Source organism: Serinus canaria, chromosome 3 (genome assembly GCF_022539315.1).
Source record: "Serinus canaria isolate serCan28SL12 chromosome 3, serCan2020, whole genome shotgun sequence".
Classification (NCBI taxonomy): domain Eukaryota; kingdom Metazoa; phylum Chordata; class Aves; order Passeriformes; family Fringillidae; genus Serinus; species Serinus canaria.
Genome location: NC_066316.1, coordinates 27944227 through 27957106, shown reverse-complemented (window position 1 = coordinate 27957106; position 12880 = coordinate 27944227). Strand labels below are relative to the sequence as shown.

The 12880-nt window shown below is 43.8% G+C and overlaps 1 protein-coding gene across 1 annotated transcript in view; it reads left to right on the top strand.

The window, feature by feature from the left end:
• Positions 1-8549: 8549 nt before the first annotated feature.
• Positions 8550-12880, top strand: part of PLB1 (phospholipase B1) — a 77654-nt gene continuing 73323 nt past the window's right edge. The window contains exons 1-2 of the mRNA XM_050971876.1: positions 8550-8598; positions 12368-12405. Of these exons, the coding sequence (XP_050827833.1) occupies positions 8550-8598; positions 12368-12405 (87 nt within the window). The remainder of the gene's footprint in view (positions 8599-12367; positions 12406-12880) is intronic.

Sequence of the window (12880 nt, the reverse complement as noted above, 5' to 3'; positions counted from 1 at the left end):
TAATACAGTACTCCACCCTTAGCCAGTCTGGTGCCGCAGCACCTAAGCCATTGATGGCTGTTCCCCACCAGTGGCTGAATGGCCACTGGGGGCTGCATCAGGCAGCTGTTGAACTCACTCTCCAAGTCTTCGGTGAAGTCTGGCAGGCGAGGAAGATGCTGAGTACTGAAATGGGATCGCCATAGCCCTGCTCCAAGCTCTGCAGCTGACTCACTGTTTCAGCATGAGCACATCACTTCACCTTTTTGTGACTCAGAATTTTCATCTATCAATTAGGGATTTATGAGGTTTAATTAAGGTCTGTGAAGCCCTTTGAGATCCTCACTTTAAAGATGCTGTGCAGGCATAAAGTGCTGTACGCAATGAAGAAAACAAGAGAAATTAAAAGCTCCAGACGAGAGAGAAGAGAGGGCAGCTTTCCCACTGCTTGGTCTCCCAATTACATGCTCCTTGTTAGGATGGCAACCTCACTTTAACCTGTGGACAAACGAACTTGTTCACCCCTTCTTGCAGTAGACAGGCGATGACGTGCAGCAGTGTCATACTCATTGGTTAGCCTTCAGTCATCTTTCCAGAAGTATGAGCAAACAGGGAAGGGGGAAGGGACAAGGGCGGGTGAGGAGTATGAATTCCAGAGAAAAGGGAAGTATCAGAAAGCAAGCTAGGATGTGCAAGGGCCTTTATCACTGCTGTTGAGATCTAGCTGTGCACAGTAACAAACAGGAACAGATTTCATCTGTCCCTAGAGGTACGTGCCCTGGAGCAGGGAAGAGCTGATGAATTACAGCAGAGAGGAAGCAAGGGAGTCTACTTATGCAAGGCATCTCTTTCAGTCACAGAGAGGAGGTAGATTCAAGGAGTTTGAGGGAAGCGTTTGAACTTAGCTAAATGAAAAGTTGTTTTATCTATATTTTTTAAGGAAAAGGCCTTGTTTGCAGAAGCCATGGAACCCATGCTCTGAGGCTTGTGCTTGAATGTAGGCATAAGCTTAAGGCCTTTGCTGAGTGGGGACATGCCCAAATTTATTTAGGTGCTTAGTGGAAACCAGGTGTAAGAGCTGGGAATATTACAGCAGTGATATTAGCAGGACCTCGAGGGTCCCCAGGAGCCATAGAAAGCAGTAATATGTGAACAGCCTTGCTGTACTATTCATAGGGACAGGTTGACCTCGGAGGGGAGGAATGGGCAAAAAGCAAGCTCCGTCTCCAATCTTTATTTTCTCCTTTGCTTGCAGTACAAACAACCCAGTGGAAGCCGGCTCCAGTAGGTGTGGTCTGTGTATGCACTCGTGGGTGTGCCGCTTTGTTGTGTTAAAAGGACCATTCCTCACCTGAAAGCAAGTTTCCAGGTTGTCACTGACAGTCACATCAAAACTCGTGACCCCTCCCATCCCCCACCTGCATACCTTCCCTCTTATGTAAGAAAAACAGAGATACCTGTTGAGATGAAACCCAAACTAGTCCCAGGTTTGGTGTCTGCCTTCATTCCACACTGATCTGGGACCCCTCTGCCCATCTTTCTTCTGAGCTGCCAGGGAAAACATGTATGGTAATTGCTGCTGGCTAGAACAGGCATCAGAGCAGCCATCCTCACTCCTCTCTTTCTCTCCCAGTCCATCCAGCTTTCCTTAAGGTTTCTTAAGCTTTCTGTTGGGCTGGCTGGTCTGCTCTAACTCCATCTTTCTGAAACTGCCAGCGCCCCAAATTTGGCACAAAGCTTAGCATTAGTGAGCGCTGTTTTGGAGTAAAACAGAATAATGACTTTTCGTGGCATACTTATGACACTCCATTAATATATCCCAAAAGAAATGATTTTGTTGCAACTGCAGTATACTGTTGACTCATTATATGATCCACTCTAATGCCTCCAGATCCTTTTGTGTAGTACTGCTGCTTAACCAGTTATTCCAAGTCATCCATTTGTGCACTTCATTTCTCCTTCCCAATCGTAGTACTTTGCTGTGTTTTTATTGAATTTTATCCAGTTGATTCTGAGCAGTTTTTGCAATTTATTGAGATCACTTGAAACAATAATGTGCACATTAATTGTTCAGAAAATCCTATGGACAGGCCCATGCCTGCACCCATAGCTGGTTCCAGAGCCCAGCCTTTCCATCTTAAAAACAAAGGCCTCTAGCACTTGATGGCATTCTTGCAATATTCTGCTGAAATGTCAGGATGAAGCCTGGCAGAGCTGTGAATTTTGGAAGACTCTTTCAATGGAAATATGGGATAAGAGCATCTGTTCAGCTGGCAGTGGCTTTTGGTTTCCAATCGTCTAGCGTTGGTTTGAATCACTGTTATTTTCTGTATTATCTGTGGTCTTCAAAGCATGCATCACTGAAAACGTGCAAGCTTGGAATTGGCTTCTGACTGTGAGGGAGGATGTGGTGGTATACCTGGACACGCGCAGGTCACATCAAGAATCCCCTGGCCTGACCTCCTCATCCTAAGGACTGGAGGTACAGCTCCTCCTCACTCTCAGGCGAAGGGTCAGGATACTTGTTGTGTTCAGCAGTGGAAATGTGGGAATTTGGTGTCCTCTGGTGGCAACTGCGAGAGCTTACAGCTGGCTAAAGCAGGCGTGACCCTCCTCACGCAGTTTGCCACCCAGGCCAGCTGGCCATGAGCTCCACCCAGAGCACCGATGCTCCTTTCTGCCCTGCACTGTAAATATTTCTAGTCCAGTCTGGCTCCCGTAGTTTCTGTATGCTCACCCCTCCTGTTTATTTTATGCCCATTTACTTGCTTCCCTTTCTGGAGTGCTGAGCTCTGTGTGAACTTCGGGTTTAAGATTGACTTGATGGTGTTTGCTTGCTGTCCTCCTGTGATTTCTTTGCCTCACAAAAGGAAAATTTAGTGTCTGTTAGCACCTCTTCACACTTACAGAAGGCTTCAGCTGCCTGGCCTTGCACGGTCCCTTAGTAAAATAAGTGTGTCTGTGTCCAAAGGCCTTTCAGCCCCCTTCTCTAAGCACTGACTCTGTTACCCCCAGGCTTGCCTCAGTGCAGTTCCACCGGATGAAAGAAAGACACAGAGCACCTGGACAGCCCAGGTTTGGCTCTTTTGGCCACAAAACAGGTGAGAGCAGATCAGAGCATTGCATAGATGGTGAACACTACGATGGGAGGACGTGTTTGGCACAATTTGTGCTGTGTGAAGTATGTGAAGGGAGCATACCAAGCCATATGCTCCTAGCTCCAAGAGATTCTGCTGCTAATGGACAAAAACTGAGCAACCCTGAGGGCTGTGGGGTGTAAAAGTCTCTAAGAGTTTGGTGCAAATGCAGCCAGAAAAGTCAAACTGTCTTATCCTATATGGGGAAAAGCAGCCTTACTTCCTCTCCCCATTTCAATCGCTATGCTACCACTTGAAGAAGAAGTGGTAGCATAGCGAAAGACCAAAAGTCTTCTCTTTTTCCTTTTTCAAGAGCAGCACAAGTATTAATGATGCACAAGGAATATAGCACATCTGGGGCTGGCTTACTGTGGTCAAAGGAATACATTTTTTGATGCATAAAGACAGGCTGAGAAACAAATTTCTGCGGGGAGTCAGGTGAACAGAGGATTTTTAGGATGTGCATAGGTGGACCAACAAGTCTGGGACACCGTGGCACCCAGACAGACTGACCCCACAGAATCTATATGTTGCACCTTCATGTGGGAAGAGCTTCAGAGAGCACAGGAGAGTCAGGAGCTTCCCACAGTGGCTGCTGCAATTACATCTCTGGCTGACAACAGAGCCCCTTTGTGGTGTGAACACAAACAGCCAAAAGCTGGCACTGCTTCGGGAATTTTATAGCTTAATGGAAAAGAACAGGAGAAAGGGAATAGTCATGTTTTTATTTTACAGAGTAACACAGCACTTTGAGATGACTCCTTCAGCTCACAGTGGTGTTTATTTAGTTACCTGACTTCCATGCAAATGTTTGAGAATTAGGTACTTTGCATGTGAGCAGCAACAAACTCACCCAGAGACACAGGAAGGGAGCACATGTTTTCTGGTGCCTGCCATCCAATGCCATCACTGTCTATCAGAGGCAGGCAGACTGCTTCCCTTTTCTATCTGCCTTCCTGCCAGCACTGCTTTCTCGAGGCTGTGGTAGCGCTGGTGAACCCTTTCAAGTCTGTGGCTGTAAACAGGGCTCCCCAGAAATGAGCTTTATCTCCTGATTTGATAACCAAGGGGCCAACTGAGGAGGCCACAGGAAGTATCTGGTCCCCAGCTTCTTGCTGTTTACAGACTCAAGCGAATCCTCACAATACAGAAAAGTCAGTAAAAAGAGTCTTTAGTAGAGGATCTTTAAATCTTGGCTTCTGCTGTTCTCTGGCTGTTCAGAGTCCTCAGCAGCCTTGCAGCTGTACCAAAGGCCCAGCAGCTGCTGAAATAGGCAGTGAGGAGCAGTTCCAGCTTTTGCTGCAGAGGGCACTGTGTTTTTGTGACAGGCGGTGGGGGTTGATGCACCTGTGGCAGATGCACAAACTGCAAAGGCAGGCTGGACACCACCAGCCTCTTAGCAGCACCGACCAGTCTGTGGAGGTGGACTTTAGGCTGTACTTTGGTGCCAGCCACAGATGAGTGGCTAAAGGGCTTGTGCCCTCAGCAAGCAATCAAACAATCTGTGTGGGAGGTTGTGCCCTGCTTAAGGCACAAGGAAGAAATTTCAAGCTTCATTCAATTATTAACATTGGATCAGAGTTTTTGTTATGTTTCAGCTGCTGGTAGGTGCTTGCTGGAGAACACTGCCTCATAGCTCATCCAAAAATGGGTATAATTGAAGTGGTGACCCTGCTTATTTTACTTACTGCCACAGCTCAGGTCTTTGTAGCAGCTAGGCAGATCCTAACTATAAAAGCCAGAGTCCAACCATGCACTGAGTTTAGAAAAATTTAGGGAAGTGTATTTGAGGCCTTGTGTTTGCATTTTTTTCTTTTTTCCCCCAAGATTTAATTTCTAAAGCCATTTTAGAAATAATTTATATCCTCCTCACGTGTGACTCCAAAAGCCCGAGTTTTTTAGAGGAGTGCATCACAAGGCCTTTTGCCCACCGTCACTAATCTGACCATATGCAGATCAGTGCTTTCCAGTTCCGCATTCTTTGTGTTCTTCGTTCCTTGGAGGATTTGCGCTCCCTCCAGCAGGTGGTAGCAGCCTCCTTCAAGCTGTGCAGCTCTCTTGCCTGCTGCCGCAGAACTGCTGCCCGATGATTCATGTCCCTGCCTGCCCCTGGCCTCACTTGATCTCCTCACCCTCTACTGCATGTCTGAACTTCCCTGAGGAGGAAGATCTTCTGTTTAGGTCCAGAGTATGCACTAAATTTACCAGCAGTGTGAATCACAGCAGGAGGAGGCAACAGCACCACATCACAAGGACATATGACATGTCTTGCTTTTGTATGTGATTTATTCCTAACGTTTTTGTAAGCACTGTCATGTCCTACCCATCACAGATGGGTGCCTCATAGATGAAATAATTCAGGGATATTCTTCCTAAGTACAAAATTCAAGATCTAATGCCTTGCCAAGGCAGTAGGATTAGCTGGAGCAGTGACAGGTCGCAAACAGGCTCTATCCTCAAATGAAATGGAAACTAAGTCTGCTTTGTACTTCCACAAGAAGTGCTCTGCTATGCCAGTGTAATGTGATAGTTTTGTGGATGCAAGAACATTATCCACTGATAAATGACCTTTGCTTATTAGCAATTGAGCAAGCTAACTCCCTAACTTACTCAGTACAAGTACAAACATCTTGAGTTTAATTATGAGTGGTCAAGTGCTATGGAGTTTTTCGTCTGTTTGTTTTTATTGTTGGGGTTTTTCTTCTTTTGATCTACAGCCATACTTTCATTATTTGTATTTCAAAGCAGTGGTCTTATAAGTGAGGCCTTAGGTTGAAAGAGTTTTTGGGTTTTGGTACTCTGTATCAATAAAAGAAATGCCAGAAAAAGCTCTGTTTAACAGAGGAGGTAAGGAAAACCTTAAAGACAAGCTAAAAAAAATCCCATGGCCTTCCCAGCTGTGGCTCCTATACCAGGTGTGAAAGGTGAAGATTTAAGCATATTATAAGCCACCTAAAAATGTAGCAATGAACCAAAGAGTTTGGCTAATATGCTTTAGCACCCGTGCTTGAGTATCTGTTTGGGTGTTGCTGGCTTTAAAACTGTAACTAGGACTTGACTATTTTTTTTTTTTTGGTGGTCTTTTGCACAAAAGGTTGGGTGTAGACCTGTGAAACAGGTCCTTTGCTTGAGAACATACCAAGGCACAAAACTTCTGCTTTTCACCACCAAATTTCACTCAAAACTCTTCTGTGCCAGTTCAGTTATGAGCCCTCTCCATCCAGGGCAAGCAGCAAGAAGACTCACACGATTCAGGCAGGGTTAACTACCAGGCCTAGCTAGCTCCTTGTCCCACCTGAGCAGCAGCAGGCACTTTAAGGAAGACACAAGATGTTCTGTGTTGATCATTAGGCAATCAGCTGCTTGGGTGCAATTCCCTTTGATATTCCTAAATACCATCAGCTGAGGGTTGGTTTATGGTCTGGAGCTCTCCTTATCTTCTGTAGCTGCATCTAGCTTTGTCCTTGCAATAATGTAAAAGGCTTAATTTGTCTCTGACACATTCTGTATCTAATTGAAAATTCTCTCTTCTCCCTTTTGCAAACTTTTTTGATCTTTGCTGCCACTTGTTATTTGCTATTCAGTCTAGGAGCTATTTTGATCCTTTGGTTGTGGGAAGGAGTGTTTACAAGAGATTTGCAAGCCTTGAAGTTAATGCTGTTTTGCTTCTGGAACATGTCACAGTGTTTGAAGGCTAAAATTACTCTTGGATCTGTGGTTTCTGGTAAATGAATGAATTATTGCTACCTTCCTTTTCATGTTTTTCTTGGTGTACAATGAGGAAGAGGCTTTCTGGGGGTTTAAACACTTCCAGGTCTTCAAGAAGTCTGTTTCTTAGACTTTTGATAATGAGAGCTTTCCCTTGAGGAGTGAAGCAGCCATAAACCCTTGGGTGTAATGACAAAACCCACCAAAGGTAACTCTCATCCATGCTGAGACTGTGCAATGCCACCTTGACTGAGAGGTGATAATGCTGCTGACCAGCCTCACCTGAACCTCCATCATTCTGACTAGCTGCTTGGGACTTCCACTGCAGCTCAGCCCAGGCAGGGCTTGCTGGTGTGGTGTTGTGCCCTGACAGTGAGTAAGACTTTATCTTTTCATTACCTTACTGGTTAAAGGAGTTTGGGTGTCAGACTGTTTCAGGTGTGAGACCCCCAAGCAGAATGAGCTCATCCCTCTCAGACTTGAACCTCCAGCTGTGTGTGAAGTGAGAAGCCCCTTGTGCTGGTATGCTTTTGCTGAGTTGAGGGTGGAGATTCAGGGGGTAGAGGAATGCTTTCCCCTGTCTATGTACATTCCTCCTTACATGTTGCTCTGAACAATAGCTGTTCATGTTCAGAATTAATATAGCATTCCTGGTTTTTGAAAAGAAATGAGCACAAGATCTACTTCTAGCAAGTTCCTTCAAAGAATGTCAAATTTCTATCATGAAAGAGCAGAAAGCCAAAATAAACAAAAACTCCTTTGAAGGACGGATTAGACTGCCTGAGTTGGGTGTGTTAGTGGCTTATTTAAGCATTTAAAGCTCTTTACTTAAGCAGACTCCCATTATTCATGTAGGAGCTCTCTCTGGGTGTCTGTGGTCTGAGAAGAGGCCAAAGGTCACTCTGGTGTTTTTTGTGAGGACAGCAGGCTGCCCTTCAGAGGTCTGACCCTGATGCTGTAGTTGAGGCATAGTGGTCTCATGGGGGGTGTTGTGTCACAGCCTAGCTGGCATTTCTGCACGCTCTTTGACTCTGCTGAAGTGACTGCTACTGTGATATTGTCACAGCAAGGGGTTTGGAGACCTGTGCAGTGTGAGGGCAGAGTTACTGATCCTGCTTGTCTGGCACTGCTCTGTCATGGCAAATTCTCTCCAGTGAAGGAGAATCTGCCAGAAGTGGAACTATCGGAAGAGAAAAAGGCACAGCGTGAGTCTGGTTGAAGGCAAGAAAGTAGCACAGGTAGGGAAGGAGACAAAAGGAAGAGCACAACCTTCCTCTTTGGGTGGGTGTGGGCTGCTGCATAGGGTTCAGTTGTCCTTGTCACCTCAGGAGCAGAGGCTCCTTCCCTTCCTGGCAGAGGCAGGCTATGCCAAACTAATATGTTATGTATTGCCTGAAAGAGCCTTGACCCTGCTGGAAGCTGACTCATGTGATCTTGGTCCTTAGACTTGCTGAGAATTCTCCTGAAAAATGGCCAGCTGTGCCCGAACAAAGTGAGAGGAGCTGTGCCCGAACAAAGTGAGAGGAGCTGTGCCCTTCTTTGACCCTTGGATGGGCAATGAAATGAGATACCATCGTCACTTTGCTTTCCAAAGGTAGAAGCTAATAAGTTTTATGGCTGCTGAGTTATCAGCTTTTAAGGTATAAAGGAGGAGAATTTATTTCTTTTCAGCCTTAACATCTAACACAGAGCACTCCAGGATTATCATTCATAGAGGTGATTACCATGAAGCTATTGTTAGGTGTGCTGTTCCTTTGGTTGCTCTCCTCAGAAGGTAAGTTTTGGAAGGCCCTTTGAAAATTTGCATTGCACAGTATTTGGGAACCTCTATTTTTAGTTGTTGCAAGGTGGGTGTATAGCAGGAGTTTTAGAAGCAGGATGAAGAAAATCTGTGAGTAAAACTGTGATCTTAAATGCAGTTTTGTGTATGTTTGATAATTTTTTTGATGAAGATGTGTTCATTGGTTTGCACTGTTCTGGGGATAGACTGTGTCTTAGGCACTGAAGCATTCTGGTGAGAGAAACATCACCAAACAATTAAACTAACAGTGAGATCTGTGCCAAAATGGTGCAGAAATTCAAGCAAGGAACAGAGGCTTTCTCTGAATTCATAGCTATGATCATCCATCTTCTTTTCAGTGATAGAAGATTAAGTGAAAGCTCAGCGTCCTGGCATTCCAGGTATTGTTCAGATTTCTGTAATATTCAGGGTAGGGTGGAGCCCTTATTCCCTATACTGGGTCTCTGAAATCCATGTTTGGTGCCAGTGATGGTTGGGTAGGTGCTCAAGACTGAAAATGCTGTGTATGCTTTGTCTTTATTGGCTCTGTGCTTCAGGTGTCTGCCTGTAAGAAAATAATGATAACTAGTAATAGTGCTTTACCTTAGCAGTAGGCTGTGATGGTCACTATCTTCAGAGGATTTTAAGGTGCTCTGATAAATAATAAACTGTAGGAGGTTTTGGTTCCTGAAGTAATCAGAAGAAATTATAACATCTGAGCTTTTTAATTTAGTGAAAAATATGCATGGTGGCTGCAGTTCCTCTGAAAACTTTATCCAGGAAAAAAGATGTTGATTGATAGCAGCCTATAAGAATTGTTTGTTGAAACATATTAACTGTAAGAGCAAGGGAGGAAGTAGTTAGAATCTTTCTACCAAATTTTGGGAGAATTGTCTGAAAAAATACTTTTTTTTATGTCAAGAAAATTGAAAATACAAGTTAGAATTATTCAGTGGTATAGTAAGGGAGTAACTTTAATACTGGGAGTAGCTGGAGTTGAAAAAGTCATCCTATGGAAAGTGTAAATCCAAAACAAACTAAGAAAACTGAAGTGGTTAAAATTTAATCATCTAAGACAAAAATTAATCTGAAGAGAAACAATGAATCATTTTTAAAGGAATCATTTTCCAAATTCTTCTGAAACATGGAGTCTGTAGGACTGACTGATGTATAAAAGAAGCCTGAAGCCTGACAAATTCTTTTTGTCTTTGGTGTCCTTGCATAACAGCTTAAAAAAGGCCTTGCCCTCCAAGCCTTTCAGCGCAGGGGACAAGAGGAGTAACAACCAAATCCTTGAACAAACTGATGACAAATAGTAAAAGAACTGCCAGGACTAAATGATATCCACCCAAAGGAGTGAGCCAAGCAGAAACATGAACATGTCCATTTTATTAACTGTGATGCTCATATTGATCTGTTGGGTTGTGGGCTCTGCACATGTTCAGAAGTGCTCTGGATAAGGGTGGATTCTAACTTGCTGAAGCAAAGCTATTCAGGATGTTCAGAAGGAAAATTTAGACTAAGTTTTCCCCTTATATATTACTCTTATCTATTTGTGTGCTGTGGTGAACTCTGAATAGATACTGCTTGACCCCAGAACACAGCTATTTGAAGATATCAGTGTTAGTGATAATCATGAGAAATTATTTCAGCAGTTATCAAGAGATCAGCATAAAAAACACATTGCTGCCACTGCTGTGTACAGGGCCACAGTTCAACTGCATCTTGTCAGTGGTCTGGATTTTTCATCTCAAAAAAGATGTGGTAAAATCTAGGAGGGGGATAAAGGGGGAGAGTGGTCAGACATAGGAAAAAACTTCAACATGAGATCAGAGAAACTGGCTCTTCAGCCTGGAGAAGAAGGGGTAGGTATATGATAAAGACATACAGGTGCATGCAAAATGGCAAATTTTGCAGAAACGAGGGAATGACCGCTCTTTACAAGAGCAACAAGGAAACAATCAGGTTATTAACAAATAAGAAGTACTTTTTTCCAACATGTAATTGAGTGATGAAGCATCTTTTGCCACACTTCTTGGGGAAAGCCAAAAGTGTGAAAGTATTAGAAAAACAAATAGGCAAATCTGTGGAAGAAAGATGTCAGGGAGCTCATCAAGGTTGAGTAATTGCTTGCTCGGGGAGCACAATAGTACGGATAGTTGGGAGGAGAGAAAATGGAAATACAACTGTATTTTCCCTATTCTTTGCCTAAGCATCTGCATTTGGATATTGTCAGGGGCAAAATCCCAGACTAGGTGTGGGATTTTGTTCTAAAACCTGTTCCTCCATCTCCCTGAGTCCTGGAAACTGGGGCTAGATCCTCTTTCTCTCTCAATGTAACCTAAGGAGCTATTCTCGAATGTAGTTGAAATTAGTGTTAAAATTCTCAGATACTGAATTCCTGCAGTAGATTTGTGTGATGCAGACAAGTCCCTCATTTTTTTTTTCTCCAGTATCCCAAACAGACTTGGGGTTCTGGTTATTGCCCTGAGTAAAGCATCATCAAAACCCACAGATTGAACAGGCAGAAACGTGAAAAATATATCACACAACAGCTAGGAAACTGTCTCAACCTTCTACAAAGTAGTGTAAAAATAATAAAAATTTGCAAATAGCTCATGGCTGAAACCCAGGTAGGGGACAAAAACCATGTATAGAAGTTGCTGCCATTTATTGAATGTGGTCATGTAGTGTGGCACAGGTGACAGGCTGAGGCAGTCATGGGGAGCAGTAGTGGCTTTGTGCCACCACACTGACCTGTGTGCACAGGTACCCATGTCCCCAGAGGCTGCCCAGAGTCCCCTGCCCATGCCAGACACATCTCTTTGCAGCCTGAGCACCACTGGCTGCCCTACACCCGAGGATGCCTCACCTGCTGGACTGAGCTGGCCCAGCTCTTACTCTGTCATTGACATGGAAAGAAAGGTGTACAAGCCACAAGTACTCAGCAGGGCTAAATATTCCAAAAATAGCTCCTGGCTATTAAAGGGCAGTTATTCTAATTCTGTATAGGACTTGCTGGATGCTGGTGGCTTCAGTGGGGCAAGCAAGAACAGCTGAGAGCATGCTTTGAAGTTCAGCTGACTTAGGCTTTGTGGCTATCTTTGTGGAAATTTTGGAATAAACCAAAATCTATTTGCATAAATCCAAGTGTATGCTCAAGGAAAGAGAATAATGTTTACTGAAACATCTACAGGCCTGACTCCTGGCTCCACAGGCTGTTTTGTCTGCCAACACCCTACTAAGAGAAGAAATTGCAGCTGTTTCTGTATCACTATGGCAAACTCACAACAGTGTTATGCTGCTCCCTGACTGTGGAAGATGTAGATTAATGTGAATTGCTCCTTTCTAAAGAGTTTCACCTTGTACATGTTCAAACTACTCTAAATTTGGATAGAATGAGACTACAGCAGTGTATGAAATGTGTTGAAGAGGAAAACAGGTAGGGAAGGCCTGTGGAGGATGGGGTTGTTTGAGGGGATCCACCAGCAGTTCATCCATCACCTGTTGCTATAAATTCATCTCATTCCACTAATTTCAAGAGATCTCACCTGCTTACAATAGCTAAAAGATTTTTCTGGTATACAAAATCAAAGAAAATATGTCTGATTGTTGGGGTGAGCCTCATCTTTGGAAAGCAGGGCAGATGAGAAAGGTGCCTTCTCTCCAGATTCTGTGCTTTTAGGTATATTAAGTCTTATGAAGCTTTTTTCCCCTAAGATAAAAAAAAATATAGCATAACCCTTTCTTTTATGTTTTTAAGGTAATGCAGATGATCAGGAAGAATATGAAAAACTAGAGGTAAAGTATGAGTACAACTTTCTTTTTTTTTTCCTGTTTTCAATACCTATTATTACCTGTCAAGCTGTTTCTTCCTCTGAGGCAGGCAGAAGAAGAAAGAATACAGCTTGTTGCTCTAAACTGCTTCTGCAAAGAAGAAATGCAAAGCCAGTGAGTCAGCAATGTGATAGTGCAGCTGCAAGATTACAGAACACAATGAGGAAATGAGGTTTTCTCGGAGCAGTGTTTGTTATTAGGTTGCATATCCTGTATGTAGGTCGTTTGTGGTTAGCACTTGTTCCTAGATCCTCTGTTGCTCTCTTAGAAATACAGAATTAAACTGGTATTTGCTTTATAACAGTGCAAGAAGTGTCTCTCCCATTAAAGTCCTCCAGCTGGGCACTAGGGAGTGTGTGGGTACCTTGCTGGCCCTGGTCACTATATAGATTTCACCTTTAGGTATTAGGGATGGTCAGATAGCCACTCATGGTCACTG